Below are 24856 nucleotides of genomic sequence, written 5' to 3' on the forward strand. Positions count from 1 at the left end.
TTATTTTTAATCAATTCTATTTCCCTTTACCTGTAATTTTAAGTAAGGTTTGTAAAAAATATAGTAAGCATTGTTTGAATTTTTTATTGACCACACAGCCTTAACTCTGTCAAGACATAGCATTTTCGCATATGTCACAGCTTCTTTTGCTCTTCTGCATGAAAAATGAAAACTTACTCATTGAGTTAAATTGACTACACAATTTTAAATTAATAGGTACTAAAAACTGTTCAAAATTATACGGAGAAAAATAACAGTCACATTGATACTTAATGAATGCAATGACGCGTTATGCTTTAATCAAAATTAAACAGCAAGTGAACATTTGCCTTATAAATTACTTCTTGGCTTATGTATCAGTATTGTTCGCGCTACTTTATAGTACATATGTAAACTGATATGCGACGATATTTTTTTTTATTATTATTTTCTCGTTGCTGTTTTTCTCCGTATATTGTCTTTTGCAAATAGTGGACCAATGTCTTGTAGCATGAGATGGATCCATCGCTCTTAATTTAATTGAATATGATACAGTATTATAATTTTTACGGTATTACCTTGACAAAAGCAATTATCGTCTATACTTAGAATTAACCCCGAAATAAATACACATGTACAATGAAAAACACGATTAATAATCATGGACCACACTCTAAAGGCAGGGATGGCGAACGTATTTTCGTGTCCGCATGCCAATTATAGAGAGTCATTAAATTTTGAAAAATTAAAGTGCTGAACATTTTGCAATAATAGAAAATTAATTGGATCAGTATCTAATAGAAAAACTGCTTTAGCAACCAATATTTCGATTCCTAATACACAAATTTAAAAAAAATGGAAGTTTTATAAAAACTATAATTATTCGTCGAACAATTTGCAGTTACTGTTCTGATATTTATTTCTCTCGAGTGGCTCGCACATAGCGTTAAATTTTTTCGATGTGCCACAGGTTCGCCATTTCTGTATTTTGCAGTAGGAAAATAACTTCAATGTAGCCAGCCTGTCTTTTTTTAATCTGTTTCACTAGTGCAAAAAGCTGAAATAAGATACATTAAGTTTTTCTATATTAAACTTGAGGCAATAGTGAAACGGTATAATGAAAGTGAATCCAGGCTTAATGTTTGCTTTAATTCTTTAATACGAAGCAAATAGAAGAGCAAAATCACGCAGTGTCTGTATGTATGTGTATGTGCAAAAGATTTTATGCATTGTTTCGAACAAGCAGTGAGAGAATAAAGTTCTACAAAATAAAGTCGTAGAATTTTCTTACTGCAGAAATATCCATTTATAAAGCTTACATGTCTATTGTTTATTCGCAAATAGTAAATATTTATCAACTACCATAACAAATTTACAATTATACTTGTATAACGTGATTCATGGGAATGCTTATTTCTAGTATAATTAACACTTTTCTAAAATCTGCTTTACTAAAAAATTCAATTTGTAAAACCAAAAAGTTAACTTTGATAAATATTTAGTCTAGCAAGGACGATAAACGAAATTAACGTAATAAGAGCTAAATATATTTTTACAGCCATTGCACGGATTTTCATAATATTAACTGAAATTAATGCATAATTAACTTCAATTTTGTTGGTTAATGCTAAATATATTTTGTAAGAACAGCTTATTTTATTTAGGGAATCGACGAAATTTTTATTATATTTAGTATACATTTGATAAACGTTCTGATCTTACTTTCGATTAAGCGTTTAATATTTTCTTCTAATTGTTTGCTTTGCTTAATTCACACAGTTTTTGTACTACTAAACTCATCTTTAAGAAGTAAATTGATAAAACTGAATTGTTGCTAATTCTATTTTACAAAAAATAAGTTAATACAAAATTCACTTGAGATTTGATTCTTAGTAACAAAACATAAAGATTGTTAAATATAAATCTGAGTATGATTTAACAGAGGAAATCTGACTTTCTGCTCATCGTATAATAAATACATACATTTTCTACGCGTCAGCAAAGAAACTCCAACAATTTTTCTACTTCAAGTCTAAATTTACACTCAACACTTAAAATACACAACCAAAAAGATATTCTTTTTTTATATTATTTGTTTCATATAATGAGAAATACATACAACTTAATCGTATCCCACATTAATTTACTTTTTCAAATACTGCTGATTCCTTTCAAGTCTGTTTTTTATGTATCAACACACTTTATATTATTGGTCTGTTTTTTATTGGTGCACTGCTCATTTAGTGCAATCAGTTAGAATGTGATATCATACACTGGTCTTACATAAACTTATTACACCAATTGAGCGCTGCAGCAACAGAAAACACACTTAATGTATACAGTAAGTTCATCTCACGTGTCAAAGTGTGAGTTGACAGTTGCTCGACTGTTTAATTAGGTCAGTTTCCTCAAAAAATTCCTCCATTCCTCTCTATAAATATATTATAACTAATCTAATCGTAATATCCGCTCGAAACTGCGCTCTTCTCGTTTCTAGGAGCGTCTCTACGTGTCATGTGAAACGTACCAGGCAAATCTACTATATACATCGATTAATAATAAAAGAAAAAAATAACAATATCCTAACATTCGATTCTGGTCATACTGCAATAATGCAATAAATCTTTCATCGATCTTGGTAGGACTGTGCAACGAAATCCTTAAACAGTTCTATCTATAGATAGCCAGTTTATATTAGTCAAACACGTGCATCGTTCTTATCATTAAACCGATAAAGATAAAAATAAGGCTGTTTTCTAAAATCCTAAACCTGTTGTTTCTTTTAAAGAGAATCAAATTGAAGTTGGGACGTATTCCATTGTGACATTTATCTTGCTTACTATGAAGAATTATTTATCGTTATAGAATATACACATCCAGCAAGTTAGCTAAATATTTCGTTGCACATCCATCACACTTGGCAAACCACAAAAGTTTACTAATCTCTTTTTATGCAAAGCCCAATCACTAGTTACTATACTTTCCAGAAGTGAACTCGTATAATTCACGTATGAGCACGATTTAAAATACCTAAGACCCTTATCCAAAGTGCACGACCCTGCAATGCTTATTTTGGTACTCGCAATATCTATAATAATATTCTACTGTCACTTTGAATTAAATCAGTCCTCTTAAACCATCTTAAACTCTATTTGTTTTTAATTGTAAAGCTTCTTTCTTATCAGTCCGCCTGGACCATACACATCCGCAATATTACGAAATCATTCTGTTGTATATTATTTAGTATAAACTCGTTATGTGTAGAACTTGCAAATGAAGAAAAGCATTGGCAATCGATTTGTCTTTCGTTGATGAATGCATTAAAATAAAAGAAGACAAAAAAAGGAAGAATGTTTAAATATCAATAAAATTTGTACACAGAAGTATTTAACGGCAAGGTCGGAGCGGACTAATGACCACCTGCTTCAAGCTTAATGCACAACGAGTTTTATTTAGGTTTATAAAACAGACAGCCCTTAAATCGTGGGGCATCAATGGTTTCGCGGGAATAGTGCTAACGCTTTGAAGAATAGTGACAGGTGGTTAAAAGGAAATTTTAGATACAGGATATACCTTCTCGTGTCATGGAAATATTTATTCTCTCAACTTGTGCCACTCAGCTATCTGTCGCATATCCGACTTGCTGATTTCTTCCCAATGACTCAATGCTGATCCTTGACATTTCTTACCACCAAGAATCAACCGACCAATCACCTGAAATCAATTCATTTCACTTAGTCCATCCTTCCTAACTTTCGATAATTCTTTAAGACGATGGTTGAACATCTCGCACGTGTCTATTCCATTTATTAGCGTATGTGTGATGTTATAAATTAAAATTTCTAAATGTCTAATTGGCGCTTACGCTTAATTTGCAAACGTCAAATTAATATTAAGAAATAATTTAATCGAATAAATTTTTACAAATTTTAAAATGCTTTTTTTCATGGTTCGTATTACACATCGCATATTATACGCATTTCTTGTAACTTTCTTTTGTAATATTATTTTTAAGTGGTACCATGCCTAAGAAAAAGATGCAATTTAATTTATAATTAGCCTAGATTATTCAATCACTCACCTCGTTCTTGGTAACGCGATCCCAATCCAGCAAAGTGAATTCAAGACTGGCGTGTTTGAACCCCTCGGCTCCATTTGGTATTTCAAAAGTAAAGGCCTCGTTGAAGACTGGATTCAGCGTGCGCTTCTTCACATGGGTCTTCTTCTTAGCGATACGATGGGTGTCGTACAGTAGATAAATCTTAACATAAGGATCAGCCAAACCAGTCACGTCCATCTTTGGCAAATTTCGTGCCTTCAGTACTACCACTTTCAAACGAGACAAAAATGGCTGCCAGCATAACGAGACCAACAATTCTCCCCTACCTTGAGCTTGAATCTGCACAATTAATTATTTTAAATATCATTAAAAATACCCAATTTTTTTCGTTCAATTTCTCAATCGAAAAATACCTTAAAGCTCCTCGGGCAGATCTTTCGAGTCAGCGAAAAATCTTCAGTGTTTACCTTCCCAAATCCAGGGATCGTCGATAGTGGACAAATCACTTCACCTATTATGTCATCTCGCGAGTACCTGTCGAAGCTCAGCACGATGAAGTGTAAACTTATTTCCTGTAGGATATGAAAGATTAATGATGAAGTTTGCTATGAAGAGGAGATAAATCGAGGCTCTCCTACCTTAAGCTGAGCTTGAGATATGCCAAAGAATGTAAAGTCCTCGTCGTATACGGGGTCTCTGGTGTTCCTGAGGACTCTGGTCTTGACTCGATGTTCTTTGGCTGGTAAAAGCAAAAGTTTCACGTAAGGGTCACATGTGGCATTTTCTTGTCCTCTAGCAGGGAGGTCCTTGCACTTTACGACGGTGACGACCAGCGTACCATACTCGTTCATATATCGTACGACAAATACCAACTCTCCCAAGCCATCCCTACTACCCTCTGCACCTAATTTCCCACGTTCTACCTTCTCGTTCTTTTCTATTTCAGCTTTATCACTCTCGATGGTCAAAGTTGTTTCTGCGAATGGAGTTTGAACAGGACTGTTATTATCCTGCGGTGTTCTCGTTTTGGATCCTGGATTCGACGACTGAAATATTTTTCAACACACTTAGCACTATATCTGTGAATGTTAATTACGAAGCAGTGATAATGATAATTAAAATTATGTACTGCATGTGATCCAGTTGGACTGGGAGTTTGTGCTCCAGATCCTGGAGGGCTCTTTCCTATACCGGTGGGACTGGGACTCTTTTTCAAGTAGTGAGTGTTGCTTCCTGGGCTCTTGACAGCAGTTGGTTTCCGGTGAGGTGGTCTGAATGCTACAGATTTTTCAGATTGCAATTTCATGTGCTCGCGACGTCGTCTACAGAGCAACCAGGTCATCGCGACGGCGCACACCAAGGAAGCAACGGCGAGGCATAGCTCGACAAGTGTTGTTGTCGAAACCCCCACCGATTGTCCTGAAATAATTAGATTCTTGTCTCACTTTGTTAACTTGCCCTAATCACGTCCTGTATGCTCGTTACTCTATTCTTCTAATATTTCTCTTATTTAATTATCTTAATTTAATTATTTACATTATTATGAGCTCCTTTCTATATTTTATCAACCTGTTGAATAATATATATACGTAATATAAAGAAACATAACGATAACGTTGTCTTTTTGCGATTATCACAAACCTTTGCGTTTATAAAGATGTGAAAAGCTTTTTATTACGCAGTTTAAAAATTTTTAATAACTATAGCTCGGACGCAAATGTATCATTTTTATAATTATGTAAACTCCTAAGATTGATTTTATCATCTTCTATATATATATATATATATATATATATATATAATAAAAATATTTTAATTTACATTCGAGTATATATTTTCTCAGTTTATTGTATTTCACAATAGTGGTAAGTCAAGGCATAATGAGGGGCAATGTGTTAAATAAATAAAAATATATTATAATTTTTGAAGGAATACATATAGCTAAAATACATAATTATTATATATATTTAACTAAATAAAGCTATTAAAGGAATTATTTTCACGCTACTCACTTTAGCACAAATAAAAGCATAAAAAAACAATAATTCAAACATGTAAAATGATATTAACAAAAAAGCATATAAAATCTCTTACGTGCTTATCAACAATTTTCTCAAATCTGAAGAACGTAGAAATTGACTAAACAACACAATGATTCACCCCAGATTTGATAATGTGCATTAATATTTGTATATTTTACAAAATGTATAATCTTTTCCATGCTATATAACACGTGACGTTGAGGTTTGACGTTTCAAGGAAATCACTTTGGAATTATATTAATTGCGACGATAGGAAGTGGAAACATACGGTTAAGATCAGACGGTGCGGTAGATAAAAATATATGGAAGAGCACGAGAGAGAGAGAGGACTCACCGGAATCGATGGGTTTTATGATGGGGCCGTCCTCCGAAACGCCTCCAACCATTGCTGGAAAGAATTTTCCTCACTCGCGTGTCTTTAATCCAGAGGATTGGTTTTTTCTGATCCTCGCGAAGGTAATATTTACAGTGTGAAAACTGTGCGTCGATGCACGACGGCACAGGCAGCAGCTAACAACGAAAAGCGGATCAATAGACCGAGAGTGAGAGAGGCCAACGAGGCGACAGGACTTGCGCGCAAAAGCTTTCGCGTCGTTGGAAGAGTCGACGAGGGAAAGCTCGAAGAAACTCCGTTAGGGGTGCGGCGCTACGGTAGACCTGTCTTTTACCCTGCTGCTCCACCCTCTCTCACAAATTTAATTGCGTTGCACGTGGACTGCCAACGATCCATCTCTCTCTTCCCTCCTTTTCAACTTTTCCCTATGACGCAGGCTGTGCTCACTTGCCAAAGAAAATCAAATTTCTTTTTTCTTGTACATATATATGTTTTCGCTAAATAATTGAATAAAACGAACCCCTATTAATTAATTTTCCCAATAGTGCAATATTCATATGTCGATTGTTTATTATATTATTACTATTCATAATGTTTACACACACAATTTATTACATTAATTTATTATTTGTGTAACTGATCATTGTTTTATAATAATTATACAGTTTACTATTATTTACGTAAACGTTGCATCATTGATAATTTTACTATCACATGACACTCGTAAAGATATATTTGTCAGATTTATCGCATGCACGACTGAGCGGATTCTCGAAATTGAAGAAAATCTTGCAAAAGATTGTATTATAGCACGATGTCGTGTGCGAGTAGGAATAATATAATTTCCGGAATTTAAAGCGATTGAGTAGAGTCGTCGAATAAAGGAGTGAATTAAAGTTAAACATGTTACGGATAATTACGTCATCTCGGAGACGTTGGTTAGACGAGCGCGATGACGTCACCTTACATAAGCCGGAGGCGCATGCGCATTCTCATCGTTTCTGAATGTTACGAGGTAGGCAGGCCGGTATTTACTACTGCACGACCAGGCTGGATATAGAACCACACCACGGCCAGAGTAAGTATAACTGGCCTTCCATACACACAACATAATTTGTATTCTTATACACGGATTAACTCGAATTCCAATTCAAGCGGTTTCTCCCAATGGAACCAAACGAGATGGACTAGCTGTTAATCTACGGACGAGACAGTTCGATAAAGGATAAGGGAACCCACGGTAGAAACAGCTGCTATAAGTAGGTAAAGCAGGGCGGTACTGGCTAAAAAATGGGTCTTCAAGAATTTACGATTGTATTTGACAATCAAATGGCCACATATTACCCAGGACAGACAGTGTCGGGAAACGTAGTTTTAACGCTGAATGCCATCAAAAAAGTTCGTGGTAAGTCAAACATTTTTAAGCTCGCGTTATTTTCATTAAAATTGAGCAAAGAAACCTATATGTATGTATATACGTTAATTCACGTTTTCAACAGGCATCAGTATTAAGATCAAAGGTGAGGCGAATACCAAGTGGTCATCGGATAAAAGAGAAATGGACGAGAGAGGAAATTATGAGACTGAAACAGAAACAGTGAGAGGATATGAAAATTATTTTGAAACAAAATATTATTTGGTTGGCTCGGCTTCCGGTAAGAATTTTTTTTAAACCCTCTTTATCAAATATAAGATTGTTCAATTTTGTTGTTGTTGTTTTTTTTTATGGAAAGGTGTGGAAATAGAAATTCAACAAGGAGAGCATCGATTTCCGTTTAGCTGCGCTCTACCAGCGACTCTGCCAAGTAGCTTCGAGTCTGATTATGGTCACATACGGTACACGGTCAAGGCTACCTTGGATCGACCTTGGAAATTTGATCAGGATGTGAAAGCGGCATTCACGATTGTCGACCCTCTCGATTTGAATCATATACCGAGTGCATTTGTGGGTCCTCCTTAACTTCCTTTGCATGCAGGGATAGGAACGATGGTTAATTAAACATTTTATTTCAGGAACCTGTTAACGAAGAGATGAGCAAGACGTTTTGTTGCCTCTGTTGCGGTTCGCCTCCACTAACGGTCAATTATTCATTACCAGTTCGCGGTTATGTACCAGGCCAGACGATGCCAATTAAAGTTAATGTAGAGAATTCCTCGGGAGTCAGGGTGATCGAGTTGAAATTAAAATTGTACAAGGTAGACCATAAACTGCATTTTTTTACACTTATCCCTCGTTTTATGTGGAAAAATAGTATACAAACCGAGGATAGGTGCAGTTTTGAGATAAGTTTCAGTATTATTAATGGTTGTTACAAGGTTAACTGATAATTTGTAAGCCTAGGTAGTAACTTATCGAGCTGCAATACCACGTTTCGACACAAAAGTGGAAGAAATTACTGTGAAGCAAGTCAGTCGAGGACCGATCGACGGTAACGAGACGATGGAGTACGAACAAGGCCTGGATATTCCTCCTCTTCCTCCCTCGAATCTCGCTAATTGTGGAATAATCGATTTGTCTTACGTGCTGGAAGTCAGAGCAGCGGTCGAGGGATGGTTTGTATTTATTTATGGTTTTTCATTGAATTTTAATTAAATAAAAGGAACCGATATATTTGATCGATGGACTACAGGTACCATGAAGATTTGAAAGAGAGCACCGGAATTTATATAGGATCGATACCATTGGTGAATTATCAGAGACCGAGTGCACCACCAATTGATCCATCGTATCCGATAAAAGCTAATGCACCTTATCCAACCTCGCCGGATCCAGCTCCAAATTATTCTCCACCCGTGCCTCAGCCACCCACTTCGAATCTATATCCAGATTTGCGTAAGAGAAATGTTACATTTGGTTAAAACGGTTAAAAATTATCTTATTGTAATGAATTTGTGTTAGAGAAAATTATTTCATTTTTTTTATCTTACAGTCAAGTTTGCTTACTTTCTTTTTGTTACAGCTCCACCCTCGTATATGGAAGCTACGGATCCAGCGAGAAATCTGCGTGAACGAGGAGAATCCGAAAACGTGATAGGCCTTACAAACATCTTTGCTCCAAGATACCCAGTTTACAATTTTACCGCACCAAAGTAACGAACAATATTTTAATATTGCCGTGTGCATAACGCACGCTTTAAACCAAAAATCGCGTGGCTTATGTAAATTTCTATTTTTTGTAACAAACTTTTGCAAAATGCTGAGATTTAATATTGATATCGTACCTGTGAAATCAAAAGACGCACAAGTATTGTAATAAATAGTTCAATGCAATTTAATGAAAGTAAAATATTTATGTATTTATTTTTTTATAAACATTAGATTTATACAGATCAGATTTTATTAATTCATAAAGAAAGCGAGTTACTCTCTTCACTGCCAACTAATAATATTTTCAAATCTGCTTCTTTAAGATCGTGTGAGTTCTTCTTGATAATTTTACATGTGTAAAGGCATTGAGTAAATATGAATAGATTAAATCATAAATAATCTGCGTTTAACGAAACATTGTAGCTTGTAGTGTGCTCTGTTATTACTAACTGTAATAGTGTATCGTATCGCTAATAATGCTAGGGGAATAGTGAACAATTTGAAATACTTGCTTTTTTCCTACTGCCGGTAAAGCAGATTCAGTGTTAACCGCGCTGCCACAGACACGTGTACCACCGATACGAAGAATGAGTCATGAATGTAACTTTAATCGACATAAATAAAGCAGCATTTGTTAAATTATATAAAATATTTCAGCTCTCTCCTGAATTACTATTTAATATCTTACGACATTTATAATAATAATGATAAAAAAATAACAATTATACAAATCTACGGAAAATAAAGAAAGTTTTAAATAAAAATAGGACATCTAATAGTAATGTATACTTATTGATAAAATTTGTTACTATTAAGATTACCAATGAGATTAGGCAAATAAACATAGTGTTTTGAATTTTTATTCATGGCCTTTGTTAAATTTTAAGAATACAGCATAATCATAATGGAAAGCAGGTAAGAGGAGTAGAAAATGCATCGACGTGGTGGCTTGCATTCTAATCGATCATACACAGAACCATTAACGGTCTACCATCCTTGAGAATATAAAATGGAACATTCGTAAAGTTAGTAAGCCAACTTTGTTGGATTTCTATCAATGAGGTGCCTATAGTCGTATTCACCCTGAAGTTTTATTATGATTACATAAGATATTTACCTCACAACTAAATTATACATACCAAAGAAATGAATATAAAAATGAAAATCTTTATTCTTAGCTCTAACCGATTCAAAATTGAGTTACTACACATTCCAAAGCATTTTCTAATATTGGATGATAAATGTTCTCGCAATGAAGTTTGTACGGAAAGGAATTATTGCAAATTACCTGGTGAAGTTGGACAAAGTTAAATTGTATATTGCGAAGGTTCAAAGGTTCAAGAAGACAATCGGTTGAGAAGTGGAAGGGAGAGGGGTAAAGGTACGCAGGACACAATCGATAAATGTAAAGTAAAAGGTATCGTTGTAGAGTATCGAGGCAGGCAAAGCAAAGTTATATAGTGGAAAAAAAAGTAGAAGATGTGTCGTCATTGGGTACGATGCACAAGTTTCGCCAAAATGTTGGGTACCATGCAGGGTGGGAGAAAGTTCATAGTCAGTGGTGTTTCCGCAGGTTGGCAGACTCGGTTGATTCCAAGTGGGAAAATTGAATTGAGAAGACCACAGCGAGTTTTGATCGAGTTGGCAACATTGCCGGTGTCCCGACGACTGCGCGAAACGTTCCAGAGGCGCGTGTCTGTTATTACTCCTGCCTTATGTCAGAATCGTTAGTCCTCGGTACGGCAGGACGACTTTGCCTTTCGCGTTTTCATCGAGCTCCAAAAAAACCAGCTTGGCTGCCGAAACTCTTGATCGATACCTCGCCAATCCTTGATATTACCAATCGCTCACCAACCCTTTCGATATTTCCCCATTTTCCCAGAAACCTCTCAGCTTCCAGGACTCGCCGTGTCCTTGCGTCTGATCCTGAAGCGCGCTGCACGTGCACACTCCTCGCACGCACAATCCGATACACACATGCGCATAATTATCCCGTTGCATTGGACGCAACTCACTCTCTGCAAAGCACGTGTGCCCATACGAGCGAATACATTCGGTGACCCTTGTCACTGGGAAACGTGCGAATCGCGAGTGTCCTTCTCTTCGCTCTTTCAAATCCAAATTGGAACTCTAAAATTAACGCCAGGAGTACTCAATTTTCATGCTGAAGAAAAGGAGAAGAAAAAGAAGTAGCGAGACTCGAAATTACTCCGACACTGGTCACGTGTACGGGCACACACGCGTGAACATTTGGATTCGACGTCTCGCAACAGGTATAATTTTTTAATTCCACGTTTGATCCTTGTTTTTCTTCGAACTTTAAGCTCCCGAGCAAAAGTTCCTATCGATCCTTGTAATCGCGATGCGACAAGGTTTGCGATCAGTTTTTGCATGCTTGTGTGGCGTGATATATTGTCACGTGAGTTTTCTACCGCCTTGCCAGACACGTACCGTGCAAATTTCGATTCGATCCCTTAAAAGGTACGATTTTTGAATTGTCAGTCTAATAATTCTTTTGCTTTAAGTTTGAAGTTTCCAAAAGCAAATAACTTCGTATCGATCCTTGCAATCGTGAGGGGATAAGGTTTGCAATAATTTTTCTTACGCTTGTTTGGCGTGTGATATTGACATGCTACTATTTTAATGCTTCACTCGTGTATTGTGGACATTTGGATTCGATCTCTCAGTAGGTATGATTGTTTGATTTCAAGCTTAACGATTTTTGCTTTCTTTCTCATTTGAAGCTCCGGAGGAAAAGAACGTATCGATCCTTGCAATCGCGAAGGGGCATGGTTTGCGATAATTTTTTGCATGCTTGTGTGCATGGCGTGATATTGTCACGTGAGTTTTCAGCTCTCTGGCTAGACTGAATGGCTCGAACAGGGTGATTAACCGTTGGGGGAGGTGGTGAGTTATTCGATGCTTTTCTTGAGGCATGGATGAAATACAGAAGATTTTTTGTGATACGAGTTAATTGCGGTATATCGATGACAGGTATGTTAAGCGAATGAGCACCTGTGGTTGCGAAAAATTAAACTGAAAGTTTGCGTGAAACTCGTTGATCACTGAAAAAGTAATTAATAAAGTAATGTAAACATAGACACGCAGCAAACTTGATGAATGTTCGTTTAAAAAATCGTAATTTGCTAGATAGTTAAACATTTGCAAAGTACGTAATTGTTTTATCAATAGAGGCTCGATAGCAGGATAATATCTTTTTAATTCATGAAATTTAGAGGATGGGAAAACGATAAAATACAAATAATAATATATCTCTCACATAATATCTTTGCTCAAAACTATATCCTACGCCAATAACAGTGTTCGGTACACTCAGCAATATTAGCACTTAATATCCATAAGAGTGGTTATTAGAGAAAAGTCCTATAAATATTTTAAATATATGATTATTTGACATAAAAAATTTATTATCGACCTAAAGTTAAATCAGCAAGATAGGTCGTGAAAAATTATGCACTAATTACTATGAATGAATATTACAAAACGTATTTTCCCCAGTGTATAATACGATTTTATTTAATCGATTAATTATTGACTAATTAATCAGCACTTAATTATGCATGGATCGATCGAGTAGTCTCCATTTCAATTCAGTGGCACTGTAACATTTCTATCAAAACGATCGAGTAATAAGCCATCGTTGGATTCTATCAGAAATCTTATTGACGTTTTAATATCTTACTGTCTTCCGTTTAATCTTCTATATTTGAGCTCGGTGAAAAGCGGTCAGACTGATATCGTTGAGTCACAAATTGCGTAATGGATAGTTAGGGACTGCTTAAAAGCCTCGATTCCCCCTACGCTTAATAAAATCTCAACTCATCGTCTATTATAATCGCCAAATTTAGCGAGGTTAGAAAAAACTTTTGAGGGCGCGTCTCGTACAATGGAACTTTAGTACAAGGACGTGCACGTTATTTCTAATCGTTATCTTTTCACCGTTGGGATTTAGATAAGTTTTGGTGAAGGAGAACTGCGTATTTGCTATATACGTTCTCGCATTGAGAATCACGTCGTTAAAAACCGAATGAAAAAATGTATATAAAGTCCCCGTCACTCTATAGCGACACACCAAAACATACACGTAAGAAAAGGTTTATTTTTATCTCTACGAATATTAAAGGCATAACAAATTTGTTTAAGAACATAAGAGACCTCTTTAAACAACAATAGTGAAAGGCTTCAAAAAGTCTTATGCAACAATTTAATATCCCTTATAGAGTTACGGACATACGCGTCTTTTTCATCTATGCTCTGGGCCGTTTTAAGTGACGAGCCCTAATATATATACCCATCCTCGACCAATTTAACTGGCAGGTAAACACGAAATATCATCTTGCCGTCGGAGAGCAATTAAAATCACCTGTAAATATTAGGTTAACATCCATAGGCTTTTCAAATGATGGACTTTTGATATTCTTTCAATGAACGATGAATACATAAGTGAGACATTATGAAAATGAGCAAACTACTCGATATTCGTATACAAGTCAGCTTTTAACGAGCTGTTGAAATTAACTCGTAACGATAGATCGATTAGCGTCACCTCTCATTAATGTGTGGTTAAGCATTCGTGTTTTTACTGATCAAACAAAAATAGAAGAAGAAACGATGCGGGAACGTTGTTCCGAAAATCCTTTATGATGTTGAACGATCCATTTTTAGCGAGGAGTGATATTGGATTACTGGTGGTATAGATTATGTGTATACACAGGGTGAACCGGACCATTCGTTCATCCCCTTTATTTCGGAAAATAAAGAATCTATAAAAATAAAAATTCTATACTGCTTGTTTTGCTCGAAGGGGTTATCTAAAAGTCCTCTTGATTTTTTTCCACATAACACACTGTATATTTTTATACGTTCTTACAGTTTATCCGAGGAATATTAATACGTATAAATAAATTCAACAAAATCTTTGTGTGGCCTTTGACCAAACCTTCAAGATCAAGACAATAATATTTTCTTTAATTTTTCTCTTTAAATCTAACAATTTAATATAATTTCTATGTTCTAAATGTTTTGTTTTCGAAGTAAAGAGGTTAGGCGAATTATTTAAGACACCCTATACATATATGTAAGGTAGGGTAGACGAAATGTTCCAATGATAATAGACTTGCGTGACGATGTTCGACCCTTGTGAATTATATATATATATATATATATGTGTGTACACACATCCCCAATATACTATGCTATATATGTATATCTATGGAAGGTTTGCGTTTGCTGCATAGGATCCTAATAAAATTTCATTTTTATCCCTGGTAATAATCCTGAAAGTTTTTGCACCAATGACGCGTTCTTTTAAGCGCAAACTGAAATGAGGAAAAATGCTAATATTAAGAGAGAAAGGGTCGAGAAAGAGGGGGGAGGGGATGAAAAGTAGCTCGTACTTGCACTGTGGAGCTTTCAAGCCTTCACGTCGCAGCGAGAGCAATAAAAGTTTTAATTACGAATGCAGTTTCATCTCCATGGCAAATGAGAGTATCAGAGGACAATTCGTAAAATATTATCCCGAATTTTATCAGGAAAAAGTTTGCTTCAAGAATATACATAATTATTTTAACAGGCAGCTATGAGGTAAGATTAATGAAAGCTTACTATAAACGTGACAGTTTTGTATTACTATCTTCTTGTGCTTCGTAAAAGTTTATAAGTTTGTGTCGTGTTAAATTATGTTCTGCAGGCAATTAGCTTTAACTGTCTTGATGCTTTTCAACCCTTCTTATTTTTGCTATGTAGTTAATACACCGTTTTTGTCTTCCAATTCAACGATGATAACAAATATCCAGAAATCTATAATTGTACAAGTGATTTGCAGTAGTTTTATTAATTTATTTGTATCAAAAGCTAGAAGCATATGTAACTGAAAAATCAAAAGTAAATCGTATCAGCTTTTTCCTTTATTGTCATTTTGATTCATAGTTACTTGATAAAATATGTACAAGTTCAAGGTGGACTTGACAAAGATAATTTGCAATATTATATTAAAAATGAAAGATCACGATAGTCGTCATAATTGTCGATTGTGGACGTGTAAAAATAATGGAAGTGAAAAAATTGTCACGCAAAACTTTGGTACGTGCAGTAGAAAAAGCATATCCAATGTAATTCGCCATGAACTCCGTAAAGTTTTTCAAGGTTGGACACTACCATCGGGTTGCGAGATCCACATGCACAATAATAAGCGACCTAATAACATACACAGTTTTTTTTATGTATTTCATGGTAATTGATTCTCTTGAAAAATGTATAGGTTTAAAAGTTTGTTGATTCGCGTGATAAGAATTTTATGATGTAATCAAAATCTTGCACTGATAAAAAGGAAAAAGATATTGGCGTAAAATGTTCCATATGTAATTTATATTATATTAATATTGGTATTAATAATGATCAATTTTATCATTATTATCAGCAGTGTTAATTTATTCCCTTACGCGGATTATAGTATACAGGTCATTGTTATCGTTTATATGCGTCTGTCAAAATTTATGTCATCCTACGACGACATTGTTACGCTTACAAAGGAATATAATACTACCTCTATTATGTTATAAACACGTTTATATCTTACAAATATAGGAACAGGCATTTGGACAGATAACTATTCATAGATATTTAATGATGTCACGTATTCAATGAAATCGTGCAGTGAATAGATGCGTCATTTCTAAATGATAAAATCATTGCATTGTTATATCTAAAGTCATCAAGCATTTTAGTGTTTCTATATCAGCGATCAAACTTGAGGGAACATCATAATGAAGTACCAATAACATGTTTTTCATTAAAATTTGATGGCTGAAACACAACGTATCTGGATTCGACATATGTTTTTGCTTTTCGCTCGTAAGGCGTATCCTTGACATACTACATAATATAGGCGTGGCAGCATAAAAATTGCTTGATTGCCTTTGTAGTTTCTTCCTCTCGCAATACCGTTTCTTCAATCGACCATGCGGGGATGATTACGATACACGCGCAACAAACGTGTATATAATATATACCAACGAATAACTCCTTATTTATATACTAATTAATATAATAAACTACTTGAAAGAAAAGCAGTCTATTAAATACTTTATTTATACCAAGAAAAATAACAAAAGTAAATACCTGAAATATCTCAATTCGCGTGTTATTTCATACATAAATGTCAAACTGCTCGCCAGTCCCGGTCATTTCCCAACTTAGACGTTTAATATTTCATAATCAGTTGCTAGCACTATCGATTGATAGATTTCAGCTGGATTTTCTTTGCTCCTTCCAATGTCCGGGGATCAAAGGATCGATTGGATAATTATCGATCATTCATTGCTTCTGCACGATCGTTATAACTCACAGGAAACAATCGTAACAGGGCGTTTCACGTGTCGTATATATACATTGTACTCGAAACTATGGGTTGCCACAGGCTGAAATCTATGTTGGGGGAACACACGGATGTCAGTGAATGTGTCAGTATAATAGAGAGGGTTGTAACACAGCTTTTATCTTCTCTTACCTTCATTACTTCCTGTATTTCTAGACGCACGTGACAGCGTGCGTTAGTGACCCCATTGTTATCAAACTCTCGCGCTATACGCTATAATATATATTACATATCTCACGTATACGGCAACCTTAAACAATTTTCCATCTAATATGAGTCATACGTATAGCTTGGTTAAATTGGAGGGTCGGAATTTTAAACGAGTCAGCCAGATGAATGAATCCACTTATCATACCTTACGTTTAACCATTTATGGACCAAATTCTCCTTTATTTTTAAAGAGTATTTTGCAGGGCTTCGAATTGTCTGATTTATTCAGCTGTAACTGATTTTCTTGATCTTTTATCGTTGCCTCGATTATGCAGTCAATATCTATGTCAAGAGAACCTGATCCTGGATGTATTGTTTCGCACTTGTTTTGGACGGTATAGTCTTGATATTTTCAACAGTTCTCTTGAACAATTCAGGACCTTCTTCCGTCATTCCCTTAAATTATTCAGGATAATACTGGCCACTAAAGGTTTGGTAAAGATACTTATTCTATGTTTTATTTATCTTCTTGTTTTTGCAAAGGTTATTAATGGAATTCATTTTTCTATACGTTCGCCTTGTGCATTTTTACTTTGCCAACGCTAGTTGTATCGATGGGAAACTCTTTCTCGTAATTCAGTTAAATAAATGAAGGGAAATGAAACTGAAACAGAACTTTCTAAAGCTGCCTCGAGATGTATTGAATTTTAATAGTCCTCCACTCGAGACGAAATTCCACGTGAATAATCGAAGCGAGTGTCCCTACAAGTTATCAAATGGTTCGAAATTTCTCTACAGAGATAAATAATCACATTTCTATAAGTTTTTAACAAAAATTTACTCAAACTGGTCATGGATGAATTAATATGATTTTTAAATGTTAAATATATAAGAGACTTTTATAATTGTTTAAAGATTGTCTTAAAGAAAACGCAACTAAAAGTTCAGAAAATAACAGAGAAAACCTCGTGTATCATCGAAGAATATCTATACCACGTTGAAAACTATTTTATTGAGATTGTCTTATAAAGTTAAAAAGTTTAGTTTGAAATATCAATTTTTCGGCGGGTTTAGCGACCCTCTTTAACGATGCAAATGTCGCAATGTATCCGGCCGGAAAGTTGACCTATCGTGCTTCGCTCGATTTAAGTGATAGCTCGCGCGCGCGGATGGTCGATGAATTATGAAGTTGGCCTCCGTTCCTTTTTTTGTGATAAATACAGGCAGAAGGCTAAGGGTTAAAGGAGTAACTGGCGGCAGCTGGTATCCAGAATTTTTCCGAAGACAGTTTGATAAATCACCGTTTGCAGGGGGCAAAAGAAACCACACCCCCACCCCTCGTCCTCTAAAAATGATTTATTCCAGCCAAGAGTCACGTTCCTCGAACTCGACGTTTCGTTCAATAGAGCGCCCATCTTTTTCGCCTCTTAACGAAGTGGCAGAACTTACTCTTCTGCCAAAGAGAGAAAAAAGACCCCATTATTTCTCGGTTCAGACTTAAATGGCATCGCTGGACTAAAGGAGACTGAGAGAACAATCGAGACACAGTGGCCGATCTTCTCAAATTTGACACTGAATCTTCTGTAATATTTTTAAAAACTCGACAGGGTGTCATGAATTCTAGAAAAAATGTATGATCGAGCGATGATGGCGAGAAACGCGACAAGGAGCCTTGTTACACCAGCTTTGCATTGACTATACATATAGCCATCAGTCTTGTAATTCATCCATTGTCTTGTATCGATCCAAAATGTAACGCTTTGCATGCGCGCGAATTGCTTGAATTCTCTTGTTTAAATATTGTATCGTTATTGCCAATAGCTGCACGTCTAGACGAGAAAAGTTTTTCTTCGTTGAAAAATGCCATTTTATCGTGTACTTTTTACATAGTGAAAAAGAAGGAGTAGGGCTGTTGATAACGCTTTAAAAAGTTCATTGTCAACCCTCTAAACGGTGACGTCACAGAAATATAGCTGATACAGTGTAATAATTCTACTGAACTAGACCTACTAACCAAAGGTACACTCTCTATCGATTTATACTACTATCCGCGGCAGATGCCAGCGTGCGTATATTGAATTACGTGGTTGTGCGTCTGTGTATACATATATAGTATATACATGCGCGAGGTAAGCAAACACCTTAACGTATGGACTTAGCATACGGATAGGAATGCACGATTATACGCGGTTTATTTATTGGTCTAAAGTCTGTGCAATCTAGCTTCATCGATTATACATTCGTGCCATATGAAATTTCTTTCACTCTTTTGCAACCTGACAGATTTTAAAAATAGAAACACCAATCAAAATTTATACGATTGTCGGCCCTACGATAAAATTTACATTAGTTTCATTCTCTATGGAAGAAATTATTTGAGAGTAGTCTCGGAAAACGCGCAATGATTTATAAACTATTCAGCAGCATTGGTTGCATGGATGTAACAATAAGGAAGAAACTGCTAAATTGGGGAACGAGCTTGCATGAAAAGTTTTAATGGGCAGGCCGAAAATAAAAGGAAAATATACATTGATGGGTTATTAGTTGAGTTATATGTATATATAGAAACAGTGTATAAATTGGGAGAATTCTTGGAAATAATTGAGGAGCAGTCTGGCCATATAAAGTTGGAGTTTAAGTGCGAAGGTAAACGCAATATTTCTTACTACTAATATGGTAGGGGCTGATTCAGCGGTCTGTACATAAACTCATGGAGTTCTTGGAATTAACGAACGAAAAAAGCACAAAATCAGATATGAGGTCTGAAACGCGATGCCCCCTAGATGGATCGCGATAAGTTGTAAGCTAATCAATATTTATAAGTATATAGTACCATTTATAAAGAAATCAGGCAATAACACGAATTGGAGAATATCGATTAAAAAAGAGCATTGTTTTTGGAAATAATCAAAGGGATCAATTAATTTTCCTCTTATCAGTCTCGTGTGATTAATTTATTTCAAAGAAATTACTATTAAATTTTTCTTGGAAAATAATCTCCAGTGACGAACAATGTGGAGAGAGAGAGGCACGTGGTCGATTGGTCATACTGCCACACGCCATTCGAGGCTTTACTTTCATACTAATCAATGTGTGATTAAATTATCTCTAATGACATCGAACCCTAAAAAAGTTCAATAAACAAGTTGAATAATTTCTGTACAGTCTCGGTCACGCGAAACATTTCGCGGGTGATTAGAAAATGAGTTGGTATATGGGTATATAGCTAATACTCTTTCCCTAGTTCGAAAGTGTTCAGTCATAAATCAGTCGTTTGCAACTGCGCGTGTGCTTGTAATAATTAACGAAATTGATAGTATTTCCTAGTCAATTTGTTAAAATTACAAGGAATTTGGATAAATCTTATGGCCACTTAATTTGCAAATGGGATAGATCTTCGCGAAGGGGTTGGATTAGATTAGGAGAGAATAGTAAAGGGATCAAGGTGAATATTGGAGGTAGCAGTGGAGGTTAGGGTACTCGTGGGATGGTTATTAATAATTTTAATGTAATTTCAGGTGGCCGGTAGGTGGCAGGCTGCTTACAGCGGACTGCAATTGGTCGGTGAACCGCAGGTTGTTTCGTGAGAGCAGGGTATGGTCTTGGCTGAGACGACGGGGCGATGACGCTCTATCATCATCAGCAGTCATCGCCAGGGGTCCCCGAGGACTCACCACCTGACCTTCTCCCTTACCCGAGTCTTCGTCACGATTGGAGTCTGAGACCGGTGCCACATTTGACGTCGATCGACGTCTCGACGCTGGCACCCGAGTGCCAGCAAGCGTCGAGGCATGAGAGACCATCGGCAGCGTTATCGGGACCACCACGGTCAAACCATGCCCCTCGAAGAAGTTCAAGGCCTGCTTCTTCCACCCTCCAGAACAGGTGTTAATACAGTCATTTTTATTCTTCGACTATATACAGGGTGCAACGAAACAATCCTATACTAATCCCTAACTATTTTCTTTATTCATAAAGCCTGTCTGCAGATTGTAAACTTCAAGTCCCATTAAAATAGCTGTGCACCCTCGCAGCTGGTCGATATAACGCTAATGTACTCGCGTGACGTCACAGCTCCTCGTTCTCAACTCCTTAAGAGTATCGTAAAGCGTTGGTATTCATAGGTCTGTAACTTTGCAACCACTGTACCGATTTTAATGGGGCTCGAAGGGCGGTAATCAGACGGTTTCCAGAAAACAGCCCTTTAAAACGGGCCAAATGCTCAGTTTCACCCTGTATTAGCAAATTCGTGCCTCTACCCATTACGCTCCACGTCGATCGACTGGCGGAGAACGATTTATAACAATGCTGATCAAAGGAGTGACTCTCTGGAGGAAGTTGTTTTATTTATTGCTTTTCTTCTTCTTTATTTTACAGCAGGTAACCGTGGACCTCTGAATGTGACGATTGTGCAAGTTGGGAAAGGAAATGGTGCTGGTGGAGATGGCGGTGGTGATTTATCGAGATTGGAACCACCGGCGGATTTAAGACCGACCCCGTCGCCTCTTTCTGACACCAGTACCACTATACAGTCCGACAACAATGACACTTTCACTTTAGGTACTTTTTGCTAATAGAAAAACTTCCTTACTATCTCACGCTATCATTAAAGGAATGGCAATATCATTTGTAACCTGGCTTCAATCCGAATCCCTACCTTATATTCTCGATACTCTCGTTTCAACCAAATCCCTTTCATTTCGTTAATTGATCACAACAATGTTTCACACAAAGTGTATAAAATAGTTATACAGATTTTTTTAACATAAATACTGAAACATTGTATACGACGTTGATAATTTCCAAAGATTTAATCGTCTCGTTTATATAAGTTTTATTTGCGACGTTAAAGCACATTAAAGATTCCAAAGCACCTCGCCTACACGTCTTCCTGAAATATTGACAATATAACATCATTTATGTACAAACTGCTTCGCTTTGGTAGGGTGCATGAGTGACGTCATATCCTGACCGCGGAAGCTTTCGGGGACTTTCCCCGGTTACTCAGGGGTAACCTCGAAAGCCGCATAGTAAAACAGCAACTGAAACTATCAAACTTTGCTTACGTAAGATTTGTTTTAGGCGAAAGCTACATTTTTATTCCCTTCATAAATTTTGTCGTCTATAAATCGACGTGAATCGATTAAATCGTAAATAAGAGTTTTATGGAAGAATATAGCAGTAGAAACGTATTAAAATTTCAAGTGCTTCTGGCAGAATGTAAAAGGAGGATAAATCAAGATATATGCAAATGTGAAATTGAATGCGTGTTGTTATTTTGATTTTGCATTTAAAATTGTCTCGGTAGATATTTTTATCTACTTGATTGTTGACACGTGTGTACATTTATATTGTTTTCCAAGTTTTCAACACTAAAATTTGGTTTATCTTGTTTCTCACACTCTTCCAATAGTCTAGCTTCGTTACTCTCGAACGCTCCACACTGGTAATTGCATAAGAGATTATTTTCACAAGTCGGAAGTAAGCCGCGAACTTGAAGCGCCAATAATTGGATTTTATGCTGTAGTCGAGCTCCCAACTGCGGTCAGTCCGCTGTTTTTGTCTGCTTAAGTGACACTATCGCACGACCAAACAACAAACAATTCAAGCTTTTTGTTGTTCGTTAAACAAATCTAATAAATGACACTTGCTTTTAACTATATACTCGTCCATCGATGATTCTCGCTGGTGGTTACGCGATAATCTATAGACTTTGTTTTCAGTGCAAACTAATTTTATATATACTATACAATAAAGGTCCAAGTGGCATCATTTTATCTCGAAAATTTATCAAATATCCGCTATTCGGTTTGATTTAAATGGGAGACAGAAAAACGATATTCCTCGAGTCGAAAGTTTGAAAGGATATAAAGATGGCAATTGTATTTGTTTACGACTGACGATTGGTTAAAAGTATATAAAGCTTTGGTTTAAAAGTGCAATGATGAAATTTACGTGACGATGGAATACGACGAATCATGTTATATAATAAAAATGAAATTGTGAACAAAACGGCTTCAGGATTGCTGATCCTAAAAAGAAAGGAGTAATTGTTTATGCGTGGTGAAATTGTTATTAGCAAAAGTAATCTATTTTTTGGAAATGTTGAAATCCACCGATCGGATATGAGCCAAACATCACAGGGTTGTACGAGAGACTTGCACAAGATAAATGGGATCTGTTCCTTAAAAACGTCCGTGCTCTTTTTATTTCACGTCGTCATGCAGTGCGATCCGATAAGGCCAAGTATATTTGTGATTGATTGTGGGAATGATGGGAACAATAATAACACCGTTAAACGCCACTCCCTCACCAGAAATTCCAGCATTCATCTGAGACATTTCCGCACCAGTGATATAAGTATTTATCGATGCTCTTTGGATGATTAAATTTACAGCAAATTTATTTTGATCCCAAAGCATTTGGCATATTTTTAAATTTTTTATCGTTAAAGTAGGTATTCTGCTTAATGGTAAAAATTAAATTGATAGTATATGCTCATGTAGAGGCTTTAGGATGTAACGATAATGCTAAATTGACCAAGAAATATACATGCTTCGACATAGGGGCTTCCCCTTCTAATCCTAACGAAGATTTGCGAAACATTCAAGGCTTCGACGATAGGTAAACTGTTTTATGGCATTCATTTACGTAATCCGTGGGCAAAGAAACTTTTTCCAATAATTTCAAATTGAAATGAGCCAATATTACGTATGAAAGTACTTATACCTGCAGTACTTTTTTCTTGTTTATATATACCATTTGTCAGAATATAAACTACTTATAGTATATACCCTCGAGTATTATTTGAAGCCTGTCGTACCTTCGGGTCCTGTACGTATTTGATAAAAAATCATTTATTTGAAAGATTAATGTTCCTTCTAATATCTTAGCTGAGCAGAATTTATTTGAAGCGAAAAAGTGATAAACGAGTCAATTTTCCACAGAGGTTTTATGCCCCTTATCCCCTTAAGTCTCCATTCCAAAATCCAGCATCATAGTTTCTTGTTATATTCCTTTCTCCTTTTCTCCTAAATCCGTAAGCTCAATAAGTGGTAAACGAAAGCAACCTAAGGGTACATTAATGCTGCTATTATAGAAAAAGAAAAAGCTCTTGGTGATTTGCTATCCAAACGCTATGATTCCTTTGAAAACAGATTTCTCACCTACTCTGCTCTCTGTTCGGAACCTGAAAATGTAGCAAATTTATTTTACACTCAGAAATTTGGCAAATTTGAAGGAGCAGAGACTTTTCAAGATTTATCGCAAATTCGCGTCTCTCGCAATTCGTTGAAAGGCTAAAATGAGGTTTTTACTGCACTGCCGCATCACGCTTATACATATTAGTTTTATCGAGTAACGTGCTTGGGTAAACATGTTTAGCAGGAGTTTTCACTGGAGTCTTACGAGATAAAATTTCAGGCGTCGATCCAAAGCTGCTGCTGGGCACCGGAGGAGATCGTAACACGTGGGAAGGCCGTTATCATACTAAGGAACATCGTCGTGCCGGAAAAGCTACTTTTCAAGGTCAGGTTTACAACTTTCTGGAACGACCGACCGGCTGGAAGTGCTTCCTATACCATTTCTCTGTGTGAGTAGAAATAATTTTTCATGCACAGCCATTCCAGCCACTTTCCCTGCTCGCGAATCTGCCAAAACCGTGATTATCAGTTTTTGCGACGTTTCCTTGAAACATTTCCGATAAGAAAAATAGTTTATCGTGTTTGTTATCGTCCCAGTTGCAATCTGTCCCATAGCTTTTTACAAATTGCGTTTCTACAGCGATAGCCTCGATATATGCACCTTC

The 24856-nt window shown here is 36.1% G+C and overlaps 3 protein-coding genes across 3 annotated transcripts; 2 read left to right on the forward strand and 1 right to left on the reverse strand.

Moving 5' to 3' along the window:
* Nucleotides 1–57: 57 nt before the first annotated feature.
* On the reverse strand, nt 58–6615 carry Syt4 (Synaptotagmin 4). The gene is made up of 6 exons (XM_066724933.1): nt 6416–6615; nt 5169–5458; nt 4678–5085; nt 4453–4611; nt 4061–4378; nt 58–3693 (listed from the first exon to the last, which is right to left on the reverse strand). Exons 1-6 carry the CDS (start codon nt 6465–6467, stop codon nt 3574–3576), a joined length of 1347 nt encoding a protein of 448 aa, XP_066581030.1. The 5' UTR covers nt 6468–6615; the 3' UTR covers nt 58–3573.
* Nucleotides 6616–7353: 738 nt separating this feature from the next.
* LOC136772165 (arrestin domain-containing protein 17-like) lies at nt 7354–10339 on the forward strand. The gene is made up of 8 exons (XM_066724935.1): nt 7354–7493; nt 7571–7820; nt 7915–8070; nt 8149–8360; nt 8429–8611; nt 8757–8968; nt 9046–9248; nt 9376–10339. Exons 2-8 carry the CDS (start codon nt 7706–7708, stop codon nt 9507–9509), a joined length of 1215 nt encoding a protein of 404 aa, XP_066581032.1. The 5' UTR covers nt 7354–7493; nt 7571–7705; the 3' UTR covers nt 9510–10339.
* Nucleotides 10340–11255: 916 nt separating this feature from the next.
* LOC136785849 (potassium voltage-gated channel subfamily KQT member 1-like) lies at nt 11256–24644 on the forward strand. The gene is made up of 4 exons (XM_066747158.1): nt 11256–11776; nt 20568–20934; nt 21430–21609; nt 24472–24644. Exons 2-4 carry the CDS (start codon nt 20841–20843, stop codon nt 24642–24644), a joined length of 447 nt encoding a protein of 148 aa, XP_066603255.1. The 5' UTR covers nt 11256–11776; nt 20568–20840.
* Nucleotides 24645–24856: the final 212 nt, after the last annotated feature.

Source organism: Prorops nasuta, unplaced genomic scaffold, assembly GCF_024137725.1.
Source record: "Prorops nasuta isolate Cenicafe-Biocafe unplaced genomic scaffold, Cenicafe_Pnas_1.2 PNAS00003, whole genome shotgun sequence".
NCBI lineage: Eukaryota > Metazoa > Arthropoda > Insecta > Hymenoptera > Bethylidae > Prorops > Prorops nasuta.

Coding starts and splice junctions, on each gene's coding strand:
- LOC136785849 (XM_066747158.1), top strand. CDS start 20,841: ATGAGAGACCATCGGCAGCGTTATCGGGACCACCACGGTCAAACCATG. Junction 20,935..21,429: donor TCTTCCACCCTCCAGAACAG/GTGTTAATACAG, acceptor ATTTTACAGCAG/GTAACCGTGGACCTCTGAAT. Junction 21,610..24,471: donor CAATGACACTTTCACTTTAG/GTACTTTTTGCT, acceptor ATAAAATTTCAG/GCGTCGATCCAAAGCTGCTG.
- Syt4 (XM_066724933.1), bottom strand. CDS start 6,467: ATGGTTGGAGGCGTTTCGGAGGACGGCCCCATCATAAAACCCATCGAT. Junction 5,086..5,168: donor GTCCAACTGGATCACATGCA/GTACATAATTTT, acceptor AAAATATTTCAG/TCGTCGAATCCAGGATCCAA. Junction 4,612..4,677: donor TATCTCAAGCTCAGCTTAAG/GTAGGAGAGCCT, acceptor CATATCCTACAG/GAAATAAGTTTACACTTCAT.
- LOC136772165 (XM_066724935.1), top strand. CDS start 7,706: ATGGGTCTTCAAGAATTTACGATTGTATTTGACAATCAAATGGCCACA. Junction 7,821..7,914: donor TGCCATCAAAAAAGTTCGTG/GTAAGTCAAACA, acceptor CGTTTTCAACAG/GCATCAGTATTAAGATCAAA. Junction 8,361..8,428: donor ATCATATACCGAGTGCATTT/GTGGGTCCTCCT, acceptor ATTTTATTTCAG/GAACCTGTTAACGAAGAGAT.